This window comes from Rhea pennata, chromosome 8 (genome assembly GCF_028389875.1).
Source record: "Rhea pennata isolate bPtePen1 chromosome 8, bPtePen1.pri, whole genome shotgun sequence".
NCBI classification, from domain to species: Eukaryota; Metazoa; Chordata; class Aves; order Rheiformes; family Rheidae; genus Rhea; species Rhea pennata.
In genome coordinates, this window is record NC_084670.1 from 27,945,791 (window position 1) to 27,965,426 (window position 19,636).

At 41.5% G+C, this 19,636-nt stretch overlaps 1 protein-coding gene across 1 annotated transcript in view; it reads left to right on the top strand.

The window, feature by feature from the left end:
* NOTCH2 (notch receptor 2) overlaps positions 1 to 19,636 on the top strand; it is a 91,640-nt gene that overhangs the window by 6,494 nt on the left and 65,510 nt on the right. The window contains exons 2-4 of the mRNA XM_062580875.1: positions 4,680 to 4,761; positions 14,631 to 14,890; positions 15,576 to 15,911. Of these exons, the coding sequence (XP_062436859.1) occupies positions 4,680 to 4,761; positions 14,631 to 14,890; positions 15,576 to 15,911 (678 nt within the window). The remainder of the gene's footprint in view (positions 1 to 4,679; positions 4,762 to 14,630; positions 14,891 to 15,575; positions 15,912 to 19,636) is intronic.

Below are 19,636 nucleotides of genomic sequence, written 5' to 3' on the forward strand. Positions count from 1 at the left end.
TCAACTGAGACAGTAAATCCACTAAGTATATAAAGTTATTGAAATTATCCTGTTCTTAAACTTTCTAGTCTTCAACACTTTAGTTTTGGTCTGACTTTTTTCTCTGTTTTAGGTAGGTTGTTGTCCACCTTCTCCCTCAAGAGAGCTTTTGAACCTTTTGACTGGTTTCAGTCATATATGAGAGAGGGCTACATGTTTAGAAGATAGTAAGTTTCTATCAACTTAATAGAAGATTTGTGGGTAGAAGGAGGAAAGATACCCCTTTAGTAGCCTCCCAAGGAGAAGGCTGTACCGTGAGGATAGCTCTGTTAGTTATCTAGCAGTCTGTGTCAGATTATCACTCTCCCCTTACTTGCAGAAAAAGCTTTGGTCAGAGCCTGCACATTCTTAGATACAGGATAATCAACCACAGTTCACAGAGCTACAGGAAACCAGCTTTACAACGTCTCTTCCTCACCGCGTTAATTGTTTTGGTATTTTGCATTTTTGTTTCTACTTGATTTTTTCTCAGCTTGTAGGTGAGCAGTTATTAGCTTTACTGCCCTTCTAGTGTCTGTTACAAAGCCTTTTGGATTTTCTCCACTTACAGCTTCTCCCCCCCCCTTTATAGCAGTCTTCCTTCTTAAAAGCTGAATGCTGACACTTACAGCTTCTGATGTTAGTCCTTCACTATTTCCTTTTATTTTTTTTGCCTAAAAAGAGTCTGAATTTATAGTGTACAGAAGAAGAGTATAAATCAAATCACAACTTTCAGATCGTTTTGGCATCCCAAAGAACAATAAAACAGGAATGTAACTTTTTTTTTCCTTTTAGATTTTCTTTAGCTGTCTCTTTAGCCAGAAGAATTAAACCTGATCTAAACTGTACTCCAAATAGATGTGACCTTAGAGTGATTCAGATGTTTAGAGTCACAATATCTATTTTTTTGAGTCTCACTTTCTGCTTGTGTTCGTTTTACAACAGTGGCTACCAGTTTTTCACTCTAGCCTTGGGAAGTAGTCCTGGTAGGCAAGTTAAAATGGTAGATAAGAATTTTTGTCTAAATGCAGGTGTTCTGCAATGGTTTATAAGGACTCTTAAGCTGTGTAGTTTAGCTAATAATGTTCATCTCATACGCACTTAGTCTTTGTCTGATATGCCTTTTAAACTTGCTTAGATTGCAGCCTAGAAATTGGATATTTCTTTCACTTGGTGATGGCCTGGCCACTGCGCAGTAAGGGCTTGAGCCAAACTTTTGATAATCATTTAATGTTTTCCTAGTATTACCTTAATATGCCTAAAAGGACTGATTAAAATTATAGGGCAGTTCAGTGCAGTAACGAGCCCTGGGGATAGCCCCATGAGGTCCTACTGGCATACCTGAGTTACAAACAATTCCTTATCGTTCTTGGAAGAAAATTGTCAGAAGCAGCCTGTTAGACCCAAAGCCTTGACAGCTGATTTCATCTGTGGCTTCTAGAAAAAGGGCTGGCCAGGGTTTCTTGTTTCAAGACTCTCTCATGCTGTACACAAGAAAATACTTCCAGTTAACATCAAAAGTATGTTTAACTTTATGCTGGCTGAGGTAGAAGATAAAGCTTCTGATACTATTGACTTTTGAGCACAACATGGTGGGTAGCAGGAAGGTAGCTTTTGAAGTAAATCATGTTGAAATGCCTAGTTCTTTGCATGCATTGTGAAATCAAAGTTACTAAAAAATACAGGAAGACGGTGTTTTAAGCACAGAAATACTAATTTCATTGTGAAAACAAGTCCTCAATTTCCCCTATGATTTCTTTTTAAAAAAGAAAGGGTAATGTTACTTTTAATACTCATTTTAATATAGAGTATTGTTATATTAACTTGACCTTATTTACATTTGAATGTATATTTAGTCTATGTTAGTCTTAGGCTGAAAAGGGTAGAGTGGTCAGTTTGCTTTTGTTCTTTTTCACCTTCATTCGCTACTGAAATATTATATACAATATATATGTAATCATTGGCATTCATCGATTCACTTTTGGTCTCTCTTAAATTACTTCTAGCCCTTAATTCTTTTTAATGACCTGCTAAACAGGAGTTCAAGGCAAAAATAATTTGTCAAAGAAACAGTCGAAAATTGATCATTACTTTGCTGAAGTCTCTCTGTATTAGGCCTAGCAAGCTGGACCAAAAGTTACTTGCTTGCAGTTTTTCTAAGACTGTAGTTTTAGGAGAGAAGGGAGGCAAGAGGTGCTGCGTTCTGCTTCACTGACTCAGGATATCCTTACTGAAAAGCTGAAAGCAGTCACCCTCTCGTTTCGTTCCATGCAGTTGGGCTAAGGATGTTTTTGACCAAATGCTAGTTAGGTTTTTACTGTATGGATTACAAAAACGAATAGCTGGTCAGTTCTCGCTGGGGATGCGGTCCTCGAAGGGGTTACAAAACGCTGTTTGAAAGCATTGGCACAAAGGAAGTAATCCTCTGAGTATTTGCTTCATTAGCTTTATTGATGTGAAAGAATGAAAATTCAATCTTATGGTAGCGAGATGAGAAAACCAAGCCCGTTTCCCAGCTCAGTTCTCTAATATGTGCTCAGGCTCACTTTACATTCCTCCATTTCCTTGGAGTAGCTTAAGCAGCGAGAGATGTCTGAATATACGTGTCCTCTTGGGAACCTGCTGAACGCCGTATAACTGAACAGCGCCAACTGAAGCTGACGCGTGTTTTGAAAACGAGCTGCCGCATCCGTCGCGTTAGAGAAGCAGAGGAAGTTTAGAATTGAAGATCTGTGGATGTTGCTGGCAAATGGGGTAAAAATTGATAGGTGCAAATCAGAGTGTTTTCTAACCATTGTGGGAGGGGAAAGCCCTCCAAAATCTGCGTTAGTATTTCTGTTGCCAGTGGCATTGGCCCCAGAGGTTATCCGAAAGGGCCCGGAGTGCGCTGCAGAAGCAGTGTTACCTGGTGCCTCGTTTTCGGAAATCAAGTTAACGGGAAACAGCCATACTCGTATTGTGAGAAATAAAGTTAATGTCTTGTGACAGCCGGATTTAATGTCACCGTATTCCCTTGGGATTGCAAGTGTAAAATGCTCCTGTGTACCTAATAGTGCATGTGACCTGTTCACATGTTCCAGGATTACTGAGAAATAACATTTCAAGCCCTGGATTGTAGCTGGAGTCTGTTCCAAGCTGTCTGACTGTTGGACTGAACTGGGGCTTGTTGTAGGGAAAGCTTGATGTGCCTGATGCCTTTACCTCGTTCCTTTCTGAATCCGTTCTGTAATGACCAGAATATAAGCTTTAAGGGTAGCTTGGACCAGTCCCCCCCTGTATAATTTCAGAACTCCTAAGATTGTTCCTGAATTGGATGTTGGCTTCATTTTAATTGCGATAACCAGTCTTGGCCAAAGTGCCTAGAAGTATCAATAATATCCAAACATTTAATCTGCCACTTGTATTCCAGCTGCGGTAGGGCAGATGGCCTCTTTCTTTTGGTTTTGCTTTCCTCAAACAGTATTCCTCAACACAAATTCAGTTTCTGTGGGTTAAGTACTTTCCTAAATGCAGTACAATAGTTGAAATAGATGCTTAAAAGCATGGAAATGTGTGTGGAGGGATGGAAACAGAAATGGAGGCTTGGAAGATCAAGTGACTTTTGAGTATGTGGGTAGAGTTTAGGATAAAGGCCTAACTTCTGATTTCTAGAGCCTTATTCACTAGCTTTATTTAAATGACGGTTTCTGGCCTAGATGGATTGGGTAAATTTCTGTGGTTCCAGAATACTGTCTATTCCAGCAGGTCTTCTGCATTTCTAACCTTTCTGATTGCTTGAGAAATAGCTGCAGTGTGCTGATTAAGGTCCCACTGAAGACTAGCAGCTGCCAAAGTTGGAGCGAATGTGTTGCTTCCTTCCAGAAAGGCCTCACTAAAATTTCTAGTAGACATGGGTAAAAATTGACTAGTTTTGAAGTATATCATAATTAATGCCTCATTAAAAGTATTGTACTGAAAATGTTAAATTTGAGCTACAGAGTATCTCTTCCTCATAAATACCAATATTTTTCCTGCAGGTCTTTATGTTCTCCTATGTTTGTATTTATTCTGAAACATAACCATCAATGAAATTAGAGTAGCCATTAGAAAAGGGATGTTGCAGCAAATTCTGGATTGCTAGAAACATAGCACGTGAGCTTATGAAGGAGAGATACTGCCATTTCAATGCCACGTAACCCCGGAGATAATAGAAAGGAAGTAAAAAATTTGAGACAAGATATCATGAAACAAAGTTTAGGAGTAGTTGCCACCTACCTAAGAGAATCTGAGTGCTGAATTTTGATCAGAAAGTAGCAATTGTGTGACACTAAAGCCAAAATGTAGAAGTGCTGATGTGAATGTGTTTGTAGCTTGCTTAAATCATGCATGCTTTAATGCTTAAAAAAAAAGAAAGAAAAAAAACTCTGGAAGTGTTCAGTTGCCTGATGAACTAATCTGTATTTGATTCTTTTTTTTTTTCCCTAGTCTGGCTCTTTTGATGCTGCAAGAGATTAATTTAAACTATGTGATAGTGTCTTTGGTTTTGTTCCCCTCATGTAAAATTTATTTCTGTTATAACAGAATTTGCTATGTATAACGTTTCTGTTCCCCAAAATATGTTAATGAGGCTTTGGCTTTACATATATGACTACTGATCTGACCATCATTTACTTTTCTTTCAGCTTTACAGTGTATGGATGATTCCAAGCCTTGTGTTAATGAGGGAAGGTGCATTCCATATCAGAATGGTACAGGATATTGCAAGTAAGTCCAATTTATTTCTAATATTTTTAGTTGCTAATCTTCTTTCAATCGGAGCTCTAAATAATGAGGTAATGTGAATTTTTAATGTTTTCTTATTGTCAGTGTAAATGTTTTAGCACAGGCTGTGTTTCTTGCTAGTGCCTTAATTCTTCTCTACTAGCTTTTTGTAACATAAGAAAATTGGAGTTTCTGTCCAGACTTTTGGGCTTGAATATTTTCAGTTTGATTACTTTACCTACCTGACTAATGTGACCTCTTTTCCTAGACTAACGCAAAATGTATATCTTGATTCAGCAGATCCATAAGTTAAGTTAGAACTTCCTCTCCATCTTATAGCTGCGCTTAATTTATAGAACTTCAGCCCCAAACTGAATATTTTTACAATCTTTTTTTCAGAACTGCTCTGCACTTTTGAGTGTGCCTGTTCTTTTCCAAGTAGTGGACAGCAAGTAATATGTGAGAGTTAAAAAGAGGAGGGAGGGCTGAGGCTAGCAGAAAGGTTGACATTCCTTTACTGCCTTTACTTTGCTGCTGCATGGAGCACTGATCAGCAGAAGCTTTGGAGGAAAGTGTAGTTCCTGGAGAATGGTATCACATCTGTTTAGGTGCAGTTCATCTTTTCAACTATAGCTGCAAAGTCTGGATTTTTTAAAATGAAGTTATATTCTGGAAAAAAAAAAAAAAAACGCTCTTCTCTCTGCGGGGGTTAGATTACCACGTCTGGTGTAAATGGATTTATTTTCTAAGCATTGTTTACTTCATCAGGGCAAGTTGCGCCATATTGTAGCATGCTGAATCTCTCTCTCCTTAGTATTTACGTTCTTTAGATGTTGGTGCATTCTGTCTCATTGATTTAGCTTGGCTAACACATAACTCTACTTCCCCTTGCCCTTCACCTTTTTTGACACATCTGTTTTCCTTGTCTGTAGTTGTTAGATCTTCTCTGTTAATACAGTGCACAAAACTAGATATGCTTAATTTGCACCTGTGGCACACAAAGGGGAAATCATAGCCTAATTTGAAGTTCTTAGTTTCAAATCAATACCTGATGCAGCGAAGGGCCACAGGGGTGAAAAACAGTGGTAATATGTTATTCCAAACTGTGTTTTTAATTTTTCACTGTTAACTACTCCCTAGGCTTTTCCTTTCAGTTGCTTTTAGATCACTGAAAGCAGAAATGAACTGTCATCCTGAAAAGAAAACTGACATTTTTCCTACATTCCCCCTCTATCTTGAGATTGAAAAAAGAACCTATTTGTGTAACGTTAGCAGGTCTTGCTGATGAGTACCTAAGTCTGTTAGTCAGAGTCAAGGCTGGTATTGCTGTCAGTGTCTCTCGTACCTTGCTGTAGGTGTTTTCTCCAACTTGTTTGTTCCTGTTAACCATGTTTTAAACTGTATAAAATTGTTTAGTCAGATAACCTGATGGTTTAACTACATTTAAAATTTAAGTGTTCTTTGTGCAGGTGAGGCTTTGACACGTTTCCTCTATGACAGTGGCAGTTTTGACTGCTCTTATAAATAGCTCTGCGTTCTAAAATATTTAGAATTCTAATGTTGCCTTCTTCCTTTTCGAGCGTAGTTTTCTTGTAGGTCTTAAGCCACACACTGCTTTAAATGGAAAGTCAGTACTTCTGCAGATGCAGTAAATGGAAAGGCTAACACACACCTGTATTCAGAGATGAACATGTACCTGTTTTCTAGTTCTAGCTCAAAAATGTTTTTTTGCAAAAAGAAAGGAAAAATGGCAAAAAACCTTGGTTTTGGAGATTCTACCTTTAGCAGGCTGATTCTCTAGCATCCTGTTTTGGTTTTAAGTGTGTTTTTTTTCTTTCTTTTTTCTTTTTTTTTTTTTTCCCTTTCCTGCACTATGAGGAACTCTGAATAGGGGAACTTTCATTTCTGGTTTAGTAACCTAAATGACTTTCTGAAATTTTGATAGCTGTGAGAATAGAAATGTTTTGTTCAGAAAACTGAACTTATTACTAAGGCAAGTGGCTTGGCTTCTGGCTCTGCAGAATCACTCACTGATTAGGTAAATCTCCACCCCTTCCACTTTTTTCAAGCTTTCTGCAGTACTTCCTCTACTTTGCAATAAGCTGTTATAATAGGCTCTCTTCCTCTTTCTGTACCTCCTCTTGGCAAAGTTGTTTGTTCCAGTGTGTGGTCAGTCCATCTAGTTAATCTTGCTGCCTGTATGAAGCAAGGGAACATCTGAAAGGGAAGCTGCATCAAAGATAATCATATATGATGAATAAGACATGAGTAACATGAGTGTTGATAAGTAAAGCATCCAGTCTAAGTATTTGACAAAGCTTTCTTTGTCAGAGAATCCTATACGATCTACTCCATTAAAAGAGAGCTGGTTTTCTGCTAAGAAACCTTTATTCTGGTGCATCTGGCTTCTGTTATGGGAACAGAGATTGTGACCCGTGTAAGGAAATGGGAATTGAATCTTTATCTGATTGCTCTCGTGAGTGCACTTTAAGTAGCTCAGTTTCTCTGCTGACGCTGCTGGCCCTTGGCTGTCATCTTGTGGCACTTGTTTGATAGAAATACTGACCTTCTTTGACCTTGACTTTTATATTTAGAAAATCGCATGTTCCTGTGTTTGCTTCTTCCAAGATCAGGATTTTTGTTAGATTTCTGCATTCATTCAGTAACTAGCATGCTGAGGATGCGGTCCTGATTTCCAGGAGTATGGAGTATCTGCCTCAGAAGTAACAACGTGCGTGATAGAGTGGTATGCAGAGGGCCTGTCCCTTCAAGCTTGCTGGGTTCTGCTTTGAAAAGGGGCAGTTTCAGTTTGTAGTTTGGCTTGGTGCTGCACTGCAGTAGGGTTTTGTTTATTTTGTTCCCCACTCCCAGCATCTGTGGACAGTCTTTTGTGCATCAGGGTGTTAAGCATGAAGCAGCCTTCTCTCATACTCTTGTACCCAGCAGAGAAGCACGATAATGTTTTCTTGCTGCTTAGTGCTAATTGTGGACATCACAGGAAAAATGTTTTCACCTTTCCCTGCTGCTAGATGGCTGAGAAGGTAATAGTAGGAAGAGTTTGGTGGTAGTATGTTAACTTGCAATATTCGTGCAACTGCAAGTAGTATTAAGAGGTGTGGATGCAGGGAGGTATTTCACGGACAAACAGGGCAGAGATTTTGGCCTTTGCTGCCTGCTGTTTCCTGCGCACTAGAACCTGTTGTGCTGCCTGTGGCTGTAGGAACTGATTGCAGAATGAGGCTGCCCCTGTGTGCTGGGAGTCGGGCAAGGACCTGGAGCAGAGAGAATCACAGCTTGTTCCCCCAGGTTTGGCAGTTGCGGCCTTTCCACACTTCCCTCCAGCATACCCCAGTGATAAGGAGCAGGAACAAAACTGTGCCAGGGAAAGAAGCAGAAGTGAAAAGGCAGTTGGGGTAGCAGTGTTCGAAGGCTTAAGGAGGAAATTGGTCCTTGCTACTTTTCATGCTTTACAGACTTTTAGATTGAATTTTTGATCTTTGGACTGCTGCATGTTGTGTGGCCATAAGGGATTTCAGTACCTATAATATGGACCACAATACTCTTTTAATAGTAATGCTTTTATTGGGTCCTGATGTTAAAAAATGCAGTAGCAACCATAGGCTTGTTTGCTGTGCCCAGTCAAACATGAAGACTGCTGCAGCAGACTGATGCCAAAGGGACTGTCTCCTTCAACAAATCTTTTATGCCCAAAACTGCCAGGCTCTGTGCAGCTTTCTATACTTCTGTGCCGCTTCGGTGGGAAGGTGCTTTTCTGGCCACGTATTGAAGTTCTTGCACATTTTTAATTTCATGATTTTTTTTTTTAATCTTTTAACTGCAGACAGGAGGACTTGTAAGCATGCTAAACTCAAAGGAGGAGCAGCAGTTTGGCAGTAAGGGACTTCCAACCCCATAATATAACTTGAGCCCTCTTCTTCCTAGGATTTTGACCTACCTTTCTCTCCAGCTGAATCTTCTTAGATCTCGGTTAGAATTCAGTTTTGAGGACTTAGGTGTCTGAAGGCTGGAGCCTGCAAAACTGCTTCAGGAATGGCAGTGGATATCTTCTCAGGATCTATCTTTAGAGACTAATTGATCCTAGATCAGTCAATGGGGAATATCCATAGGAAGTCTTCTGGCAGGATGAGGTCTGAGAGTATTCCAGAAGCGGCAGTTAAAAACTTGTCCTATTCTGAGAATAAGCTGCCTTTTTCAGTCTCCTCTTTCCTTTCAGAGGTTTGAAGGAGACCCCAAAGACTAGGGCAGAAGAGAAGAGAGAGCGTATACACCGTTTCCAAATCTGGCGATGGGGATAAAAAGTAGTAGTTTGAGTCACTTGCTCGGAATATTTTATTGTGGTTAATCTGTGCGGACCAAAAACTGCTCAGAGCTCAGGTGGTCAGAAAATGCTTGAAATTGGAAATCTTGCACATTCGAACTTCAGTTGCTGTCACCGCTTTGTATACTGTGGAGTCCTAGCAGCCCTTGCTGGGGATTAGGAGCGATGGTTGCGTACTGCTTTAAAACCAGAACAGCGAGGCCGTCCCATCCCACAGTTTGCATTCAAAGCATGACGCATGACTGGGAGCCTTGAGACATGGGAAGGAACGTTTGAAAAGCTAACCAGAGAATCCTGTTCTCCCTCCTGAGAGGAGGTGTAGGTGTGGGAGTCAGAAGCTGGGAGCCAGAAGGAAGTCTGGTTAAAATCTGTAGCAAAATAGTTGAGACCCTTCTCACGTTAATCATTAGGCTGCGTTTTTTTTTTCTCTTTCTGTTGAAGCATCTTCCAATCAAAGTGGAGGGAGTAATGAGTTTGGGGGGAGAAGCAGGACTACTAGGAAATTCTTCCCTTCACGTTTTAAATTAAAACCATCTGCTTCCTTCTGTGCATCTCCAGATGATATCATTGGGCCCGAATGGGAAACTCCCATGAAAATCAAACATTTAGAAGACTGGTTAAACTAGGGTATGAAGGGGCATTTTAAATAGGCTATCGCGATGAAGGTAGTATGGCAGGTGAGGTGGTCTTTTCAGTAGAACAGGCATATTTTCCAAAAGACTTTTGAAGAGAGAATTCAGTTTTGGGAGCTAACTTCAGTGTAGTTTTGTGGCAGAAAACCCCCAAACCCGCAACTTTGGCGCATCTTGCATGTTGTCTTTGTAGCATTAGCTTGACAGAGTGAATGTAGCTTTATGGGTATGTGGATACTTCAGATTTGAATAGACACCTTCATTTTGTTTTTATGTCTCTTGTTCAGCTCCATGAGAGCCTGTGTTAAGGCAAATGCGGGCTGGAGCTGAAAAGGAGAGGGGGGGGAAGAGAGGGTTGAGTTCTGACTAAAGTATTTGTGCTGGAAAGTAGCCCAGAGAGAGTAAAGGAGAAGCTTTAATTAGAAGCAGCTGCATAGCTGATGCAGCCCACAGGACATTTTCCCATTTCAAATTCTCTAGCTTTCAGAAATCACAATTTGAATTGAGTTGTATGTGAAATTTGTTCTTAGAGGATTAAATTCCTGCTGAAGTAGGTTAAGAGAGCTCATGTATTTCCAGAAAGTGCCAGAACAAACTCCATCTTCCTGTTTCTGTTTCTGAGTATCAGATGGAAAACTGAGGAGAAACAGTGGCTTTTATTTGGAAAAGATTTGGTTTCCTGTTCTGAGCATGTCTTTTGGAGCTGACACAAGCTGCTACAATTTTAAGCTGCTCTGTTAGACAAGTGGCTTTTTTTTTCTCTCTCTCTCTCTTTTTCTTTCTTTTTTTTTTTTTCCCTTTAAGAGCTTGAAAGAATAACTTCGGATGAGAACCAAGTCAGGGTAGTGGAAGAAGCTGGAGTTGCTGCTGAGGCTCTGAATAGAGTAGATAATCATATCCTTTTAAGAAGGACTGGACTTAAATCCAGATTTTTCGGTCTTTGCCTCTATTTTTATAGAAACAGTTTGGTGCCTGGCATGGATAGAGGGCAAATATTTGCAGTTTTGCCTACACCAACATTTAGAACTAAATTACTAGTATTTGTGCCTGCAAATGTTGTTGACAGGAGACGTGACTGCAAATCTGGACTGCAGGTTTTCTTATTCTTTGACACTCAAAAAGGACAGCACGGAGTTGCTGGAGGAGAAAATAGAATAATTCTGTGATCAAGCATTAAACCACGAGGAGAGGAAAATGGTGGGTGTACAGGCTGTGTATGCCTGACCTACATCTTGCCACGTGCAGGCATTTTCCCTCTGGTGTATTCCGTAGTCACTTTGCTATCCAAATATAGAGAGTCCGATGTAAAAGAGCTTTTGCCTTTCCCCACTGGAGTGTTTCTCATGTTCTAGTATCTTCTAAGGCTGATCAGAAAAACAAGTCTGGCCTTGGACTCTTCCACTTCGTAGCAGAACAGTAACATACTATGTGCAGGGATATTTGTGGGTGAGGGGTGTGTTGTCTTGGAGCACAGGTCCCACCTTTCTTCGTAAAGCGAACCACCAGTGCTCTTACTTGGTGTTCAGGCTCCCTCCTCGCTGTTACCTGGGGGTAAGTTAAGTGCATATAAGCCTGTTGCTGCGTGCTGGAGATGGGAGAGAAAGTTGGAGAGAAGACATTATTTTGTCGATTTAATGCGGACAAAACGTGGGATGTTTCTGTAGACTTTCTAGTTTCTTTCACCATTAAGTGAGATAGTGGCCTAACTGCTGACCTGGTCAATGAAAAAGCATTTCAAGATTTGGCTTTTAGGTGTGCTTTGGTTAACTTTGTTGGAGACGTAGGTAGTGTTGGAGAGCCTCGTGTTTGCCCACTGAGATGTCCTAGCTGGGGCTCTGAGGAGTTCCGGTTTGTTGCTGCTCTTTCCGTGGTAGAGAGGACTTTATTTTGCATATCCTGTCTCCGCTGTAATTGGCATGAGGAGCCTAGTGCTTTGCTGACAGTGACCAAGGCTGAGCTGCCCAAACCCCATATTCTAGCTCACTGGGATGGTGAAACCAAAAGAAGTCCCTGTAATGAAAGCTTACAGGCCTTCAGGGACTGAAATTGTTTGACGTTTGCATTCCTCAGCTGCTTATAGATGTCCAGAAACATCGTTTAATTGTAGTTATCCAGACTAGATCTGAGCAGAGCTGGCCAGTGTACTGCATGCAGACTTGAATGCCAAGGAGTCCAACAGACCCACAGCTTCTGGCACGGGAAAGTTTGCTGGTGCCAGGCTTTGATTTGGTGCCAGGTACTGATTGCTAGCCTGTATCTAGGAGTGTTCTGGGGTGTTAAAGGAAATCTGTAGAACTGCCCATGGTTTAGGCCCAGAATATATGAAGATTGCCTTTTGTGTGGTGTGACCGCAGCTAATGCTGACTGAGAGCCTGAAGCTGTTACACCAAGGATGGTGCAAGAGTTGGAGGATATTCTATAAATGCTGTTCTGTCTCAGAGTTTGCTTCGTGTAACTTAATAATCCGGCCTTGCCCTTTAAATCTCTCCTTCCATGTCACTTCTTGCATACAAAGTGGAAAGTATTAAGGTATGGTGAAAAGAGCCTAATTTGCGTGTGGGGAATAGTAAACTATGATTACACACATTAATTATACAACTTAGTTGCTTTAAACTTATGGTTAAAGCTAGTTAATAGATTTAAACATGAGAAAAAAAAACAGTTGTCGTGTAGTAATGACCTCTTGCATAACTTAGATAATACTTCTCTGAATAGCTATGTTTGCACTAGCATGTATGCTCTTTTTAAAGCAACCAATTTGATATTTTTTAAACAAGCATGAATGATGGAGAAATTCCACTGCAATCTTAAATACATTTTTCCAGTGCTTGCTTTCACTGTTGAGAAACTGCATGCAAGTATGTGTACAAAAATAGAGATACTACCCTATTTCTAATTTGAATATATCTACCTGGAACTTTTAGCTACTGAGTCCTGTTACTCTTGTACCTTTTTGTGTACTTACAGCCTTTGATCAACTGTCTTCCCTTCTCCCATTGATAAATAGATTGAGCCTTTCATGGTGTCAAGAATTTTATATGTATCATTACTTTTAATTTCTTTGAATTTATTCAAATTCTTCAACTTCTTAAAGAGCAGACATGCGAACTACCCAATGGTCCAATAATACTCGTGCCATGAAAGTATCAGGTGTAACAGAATCTCATTTACTCTAACTTGATATTTTCTCTTTGTCCAACTAGAGCTTTTCTGGCCAAACTCTCATGTTGCGAGTTCACATTCAGCTCACTGCTGGAACCCTAAGACCAAATCTTTCTGGATTAGTGCCTTACTGGGGGGGGAAGATGCTTTACGTGTTTTCTTCCTGGATGTATGACTTTGCAGTAGTAAGGATACAAGTTGCAGGCTGACTGGCTTACTCAGCAGTCTGTGCTGTTTTCTATCAAGAACTTGTCTTCTGTCTTACTTGCACGTTTGGCTTGTGCTGATGTTTTCAGTTGTTAATCATTGATAAAAGCGTTAAATGGCATAGGAACAAGAACAGACCCCTGTAAGATTTTGCTGAAAACACTGCTTTATGAACTTTCTTTTGATCTTTAAACTGAAGTTTAAGGCCCATCCAGTTAGCTTTTTAATCCACCATACATTTTAAATACCCAAGGAAATGGTTTGTTGTAGTCCCTTCCCTGTTGCATTCTTATTTTGGGGCTAACTAGAAACTTGGTGTTGGACTCTCCTCCCCTTGGATTTGAGCAATTCATTGGTTTAATAGTTGCACCTATCCTGCCCTGGAAGAAAGTGCATCTAATGTTTATCCCTGAAGTCTTTATAGTGAAATGTTCTCCTATACAAGCTGTGTGCAACTTAGATTCAGTTAAAGCATGCAGCTGTGGACTGTAGAAAACACTGCAGGTTGACAGTTCTATTTTGTGTGCCCTAGATTTTATTTTTGTACTTTGTATAATCTTGCAGCTATCTGCTACCTGAAAGAAACAAATGAAAGTGTGAATGACACAGAGGTGGTATTTGCCTGCATGTTTGCCTGTGTCCTGTATCACTGGAAATTAAATGGAAAATTCATAGTACAAAGGCCAAAGAAAAGATGGATTACAGCTGACAAGTGTAGTCAGACTGTATTGACATAAGTTTAGGTTAGGGAAGAAAAAACTGCAATTATTCTGCAATCACAGATCTTTGTATAAAATATGACCCCAGTCATAGATAGTGTGTATGTATTCATTTCGCCGTGGGAGACGGAGGAACAATGACCTTGTCGTTAGGGTGCTAGCCTGGGGCGTGGGAGACCTGAGCTCAGTGCCTGTGTTGCTAGTTGAGTGCAGACTTCACCATGTCACAACCCCAGATTTGCTTATCAACATGAGGATAACAGTATATTCCTGTCTCACGGGAGTACTGTGGAGAAAGATCTGCTAAAGATCTTGAGGCCTTCACGTACTGCATTTGTGCAAGCTTTATAAATACTTTTGAAGATAGATAATTCCTGGTGCTAATACCTGTTACTAAAACTGCTTGATTTTCTTCTGAAAAAGAGGAGGAGTAACTGCAAGGAATTAATTGTTACTTAGTAGTTCTTTTAGTGCTCAGACTTAAGTTTTGAAGGGAAGTGCAGGATGTTTTTGCATTTAGTATAACTGTGATTGTATGCAGTGAGTGTGTGTGTATAAAACAGTTTCACAATTTGAACTTAAAAGTTTTGTAAGAATCTTAAGTTTCAAATTTTCAGGAAGCTGAGTCGGGTCAGTTGCAGAGGATGGCCCATTCTGTTCTATCTGTGACTTTACAGTTTAGGATGTCGATGTCACTGTTTAGATGTGGCAAATTCTGAGACTTTAGATGGTAATGGGCCTGCATTCCTGGCATCTTCCAGCAATGCAATGCTTGAGGTGAATGTGCTGCAAGTAATTTCTTCTCTGTTGCAGGTGTCGAGAAGGCTTTCTTGGAGACTACTGTCAGTACAGAAACCCCTGTGAAAACAATACCTGTAAGAATGGGGGAACTTGTGAAACTACATCTCTGATAGGAAAGGCTACTTGTAAATGTGCTCCAGGGTTCAGAGGAGAGGATTGTCAGTACTCCGAATCACACATCTGCTTTGTGTCCCAGCCCTGCCTGAATGGAGGAACTTGCCATCCCCACAGCCAGGAAACGTATGAATGTGTTTGTGCTCCAGGTTACACAGGTGGGATTCTGCATTTGTACCTTCAGACTCCCTGTTTTGTGAGCTATTTAATCCTAGAATATTCTGGGCCGTTTGTAATATGCTCTCAAAGCTCAAGCACAGGAAATGAGAGGAAGTGCATATGACTTAATGACCAGAAAAGGGGGGTGGGGGTGGGCAAGTCAAACATCCTACCCTTTACACTTAAACAGGAAGGCATTTAAATCTTGTGCTGTGGTCCACAAGGGAAAACTGACTGTGGAAGCTGTACTGGAATGACTGTTGCACTTCAAATGCGTAGTCTACCTTCTACAAAAAATGAAGTAAACTGGGCCAGCAGAATGTCTCTATGGAAAAGTTTTAATTTCTTGCCTGAGGGGAAGTATGGAAACTCACTTCTTTTGTTCTTAAATGGAATGTGTAGAAGAGAGTGATTGTCGGTGTGTATGATTTCAAGTCATGGGTTATTTCTTATAAATCATGATATTTTATATCTTGCTGCTACCCTATAAATGTAAAACAATTTCTTACTGTAACCAGCAAGTTGATTTAGTTTCAAATGCAATACTGTAAAATGCAGACATACTTAAAATTGTGATTGATATACCAAATCTTCGCCTAAATCATTATGAAGTAGCATGAAGGAAATACTATTTTCCATCTGATTAGTTTCTTATTAATGTAATGATCTGCCTTGATTTTACAGGAAAGGAGTGCCAGTGGATAGATGCCTGTACGTCTCAGCCTTGTGCCAATGGAAGTACATGTACTGTATCTGGAAATAAGTTCTCCTGCATCTGTTCATCTGGCTACACTGGCCAGAAGTGTGAGATAGATGTAAATGAATGTGCTACCTTAGCCCTTTGTCAGCATGGTGGAACCTGTGTCAATTTGCCTGGTTCATACCGATGCCAGTGCAAGCCAGGCTTTACAGGACATCACTGTGAGAGCACATATGTGCCGTGTTCGCCGTCACCCTGTATGAATGGAGGGACTTGCCATCAAACCAGTGACTTTATCTTTGAGTGCAACTGTCTGCCAGGTAAATGCTCCTTCTTCAAAGTGTTTGATTTCGTTGTCTCATTGTTGGATTCCTGGATGCAGTCTCCTGAAAACTTACCTCAGAATTTCTGTGTGATACTGGTGTAATGTAAGAGTTGAGAGGAGAAATGTCAGCAAAGCAACAAGCTCAGATAGGATCTTACTTTGAGTGTCAGTATTTCATAATGTGAAAGGGCAGCAGCAGAAAGAATCATAGAATCAGTAAGGTTGGAAGGGACCTCTGGAGATCATCTAGTCCAACCTCCCTGCTCAGCAGGGTCACCTAGAGCATGTTAGACAGGGTTGCATCCAGGCAGGCCTTGAATATCTCCAGAGAAGGAGACTCCACAGCCTCTCTGGGCAACCTGTTCCAGTGCTCCATCACTCTCACAGTGAAGAAATTCCCCTCACGTTCAGGCAGAACTTCCTGTGGTTCAATTTCTGCCCATTGCCTCTTGTCCTGTCACAGGGGACAACTGAAAAGAGTTTGTCCCTGTCCCCTTGACATCCTCCCTTCAGGTACTTGTACACATTGATAAGATCCTCCCCTCAGTCTTCTCTTCCCCAGGCTAATCAGGCCCAGCTCTCGCAGCCGCTTCTCATAGGGCAGGTGCTCCAGCCCTCTGATCATCCTCGTAGCCCTACGCTGAACTCTCTCCAATAGCTTCATGTCTCTCTTGTACTGGGGAGTCCAGAACTGGATGCAGTACTCGAGATGAGGCCTCCCCAGGGCTGAGTAGAGGGGCAGGATCACCTCCCTCGACCTGCTGGCAACACTCTGCCTAATGCACCCCCGGAGACCATTGGCCTGCCTGGCCACAAGGGCACATTGCTGGCTCATGGTCAGCTTGTCATCCACCAGCACTCCCAGGTCCTTCTCTGCACAGCTGCTCTCCACAAGGTCAGCCCCCAGCCTGTACTGGTGCCTAGGGTTATTTTTCCCTAGGTGCAGGACTCTGCACTTGCCCTTGCTGAACCTCAGGAGGTTCCTCTCTGCCCAGCTCTCCAGCCTGTCCAGGTCTCTCTGAATGGCAGCACAGCCCTCAGGTGTGTCAGCCACTCCTCCCAGCTTGGGATCATCAGCAAACTTGCTGAGGAGGCACTCTGTCCCCTCATCCAGGTCAGTGATGAAAAAGTTGAACAGGATGGGACCCAGTACTGAGCCCTGGGGGATGCCACTAGCCACAGGCCTCCAACTGGACTCCACACCACTGATGACGACCCTCTGAGCTCTGCCTTTCAGCCAGTTCTCAATCCACCTCACTGTCCACTCCTCTAACCCACACTTCCTGAGCTTCTCTAGGAGGATGTTCTGGGAGACAGTGTCAAAAGCCTTGCTGAAGTCAAGGGAGACAACGTCCACTGCTCTCCCCTCACCTACCCAGCCAGTCATTCCATCATAGAAGGCTATCAGGTTGGTTAAGCAGGATTTCCCCTTGGTGAATCCATACTGGCTACTCCTGATCACCTTCTTGTCCTCCATAGGCCTGGAGATGACATCCAGAATGAGCTGTTCCATCCCCTTTCCAGGGCTGAAGGTGAGGCTGACCGGCCTGTAGTTGCTTGGGTCCTCCTTCTTGCCCTTTTTGAAGGCTCGAGTGACACTGGCTTTCTTCCAGTCCTCAGGCACCTCTCCAGGACCTTTCAAAGATGATGGAGAGCAGCCTGGCAACAACATCTGCCAGCTCCTTTGGTACCAGTGGGTGCATCCCATCTGGGCCCATGGATTTGTGGATGTCTAGCCTGCCCAGACGGTCTCTAATCCTATCCTCCTCAACCAAAGGAAAGGCCTCCTTTCTCCAGACTTTCTCCCTCACGTCCAGGCTCTGGGATTCATGAGGGCTGCCCTTAGCAGTGAAGACTGAAGCAAAGAAGGCATTCAGTAATTCTGCCTTCTCTGTATCCCTTGTTACCAGGACCCCCACCCCATAAGATTGAAAGATTGAAGATGATGTGATTGGTTAGATCATAGATAGGTAACGAGACTTCTTAGGACCTCAGTTAAGGGCAAGGACTCACATAATCAAATAGGTAAGAACTGTTATGTAGATTTGAGTCTTTATCCCTAAAACATTAGTTCTTGTTTGCTTCTTTTTCCTCTCCCATTCCCTCAAATCTTATGAGGTATTATTCCCAACTCACCACATCTTTACTGTCTTGTGATACTTTCAGGTAAGTTATGGCTGCTTGTTCTCTGATAGCTTTTTCTGCTCTGAGTTCATCCACATCAGAGATGACATTCTGACTCAGGATCATGTGCTGTATTGGATTTGTGTGTCGAGCTGGGCTCTACTTGCCAAGGGCACCTATCTCTACAAATGACCAGATCTCACCTGGTTGGGACCCTGATGGGCTCATCCTACATTGCTCCTCTCCTTCCAGGATTTTTAGAGGATGAGGTTTTTCACTGAGTGATTCAACCCATGGGAAAATGATTGTTTGGAAATTCTTTTGACTAGATTTCCTACTTAAGCATATTGCAGTCTGGCACATGGACATGTAGTGTGTGGTGATCTAGAAAACTAAACTCTCTTCCCTTAAGTTTTGTTATTATTTATATGAAAGATGTAGTTGCCTTGTACTGTTTAGGATGAATGTTGAGAGACTGGATTCTCTTGGAGGTTATCTAGAGTCTTAGGTATGTGGAGGAAGAGTAGTTAGAGCTCAACTTGTGAGAAATACTTTCTTCTAGGAGACCTTTGTATTGAAGTGCTGGCTCAAGTGACCTTTAATGCTAACCTTAAGCTAAGGTTGCTAACCTTAGCTGGTATCTGCACAATAAATTTCAGGGTAGTCTGAGCAAACATGTGACTTTGAAGAATTTAAGAAAGTTGATCTTAAAATAGAAAGCTGTCTCATCTTTTGTGTGAAAGCAACTGTTTCTAGCTATGCTTGAAGAAACAATGCTTGAACACAGAGTCTTGGGAAACTTCATATCCTAACTAGTTGTTGCTTTCAGAGAACTTACTGCTTTTTCCATTTTGCGTGTTCTTAAAAGGAAACGGTAACCTGGGTATTTCTGGATTAAAAGACTTGACTAGTTCCACCACTGAAATTCAGAATTTTCTTAAATTCGAATCTATTTAGCTAGTATAAAGTATTTAACGTATCCTGCAGAAGCAGTGTGGTGGGAGGATGATGAAGTATAAAGGAATTTATCCTATAAGATTGATAGTACAGTTTGCATTAGTGACTTTTATAGGGATGCAAGACTGGGTAGGAGCACGTTTCCCTTAGACAAGTGTGTGGGCTGGCTAAGCTATGGTCAGGAAATGAAAAAGAGATTACTATAGTAACAGTTACACACCCACACTGCTCACACACATTTTGGATTATTAGCTGCTTTTTTAGACTTGTTACACAACATGAAAATGTGGGTGAGTTAATGCTGCTTTGAGAGCCTTCAACTTAAATACAGGAAATACAGAAATGGCTGTGTTTTGCTAACTTTATTTTTAAAAGTAGTCATATGAAAAACACCGAAAAAGGGAGAGATTGGAGAAGCCAAAATGCTTACACTAACCTATTTGATAAGGGCAAGGCACCCAGCCATTTCTTCTCTCTTACAGTCAAGTGTGTACCATGAAATTTCTGCAGTGTTGGGAAGGGATAGTCTGGGAAGGAGAAGTCAATAGAGAAGAGTAGTGGCCTGTCACATGCCAGGAGGATGTGAACAAATTCTGCTCATGTGGAAGAGAGTGCCAAGACCATGGGTTATGAATTTCT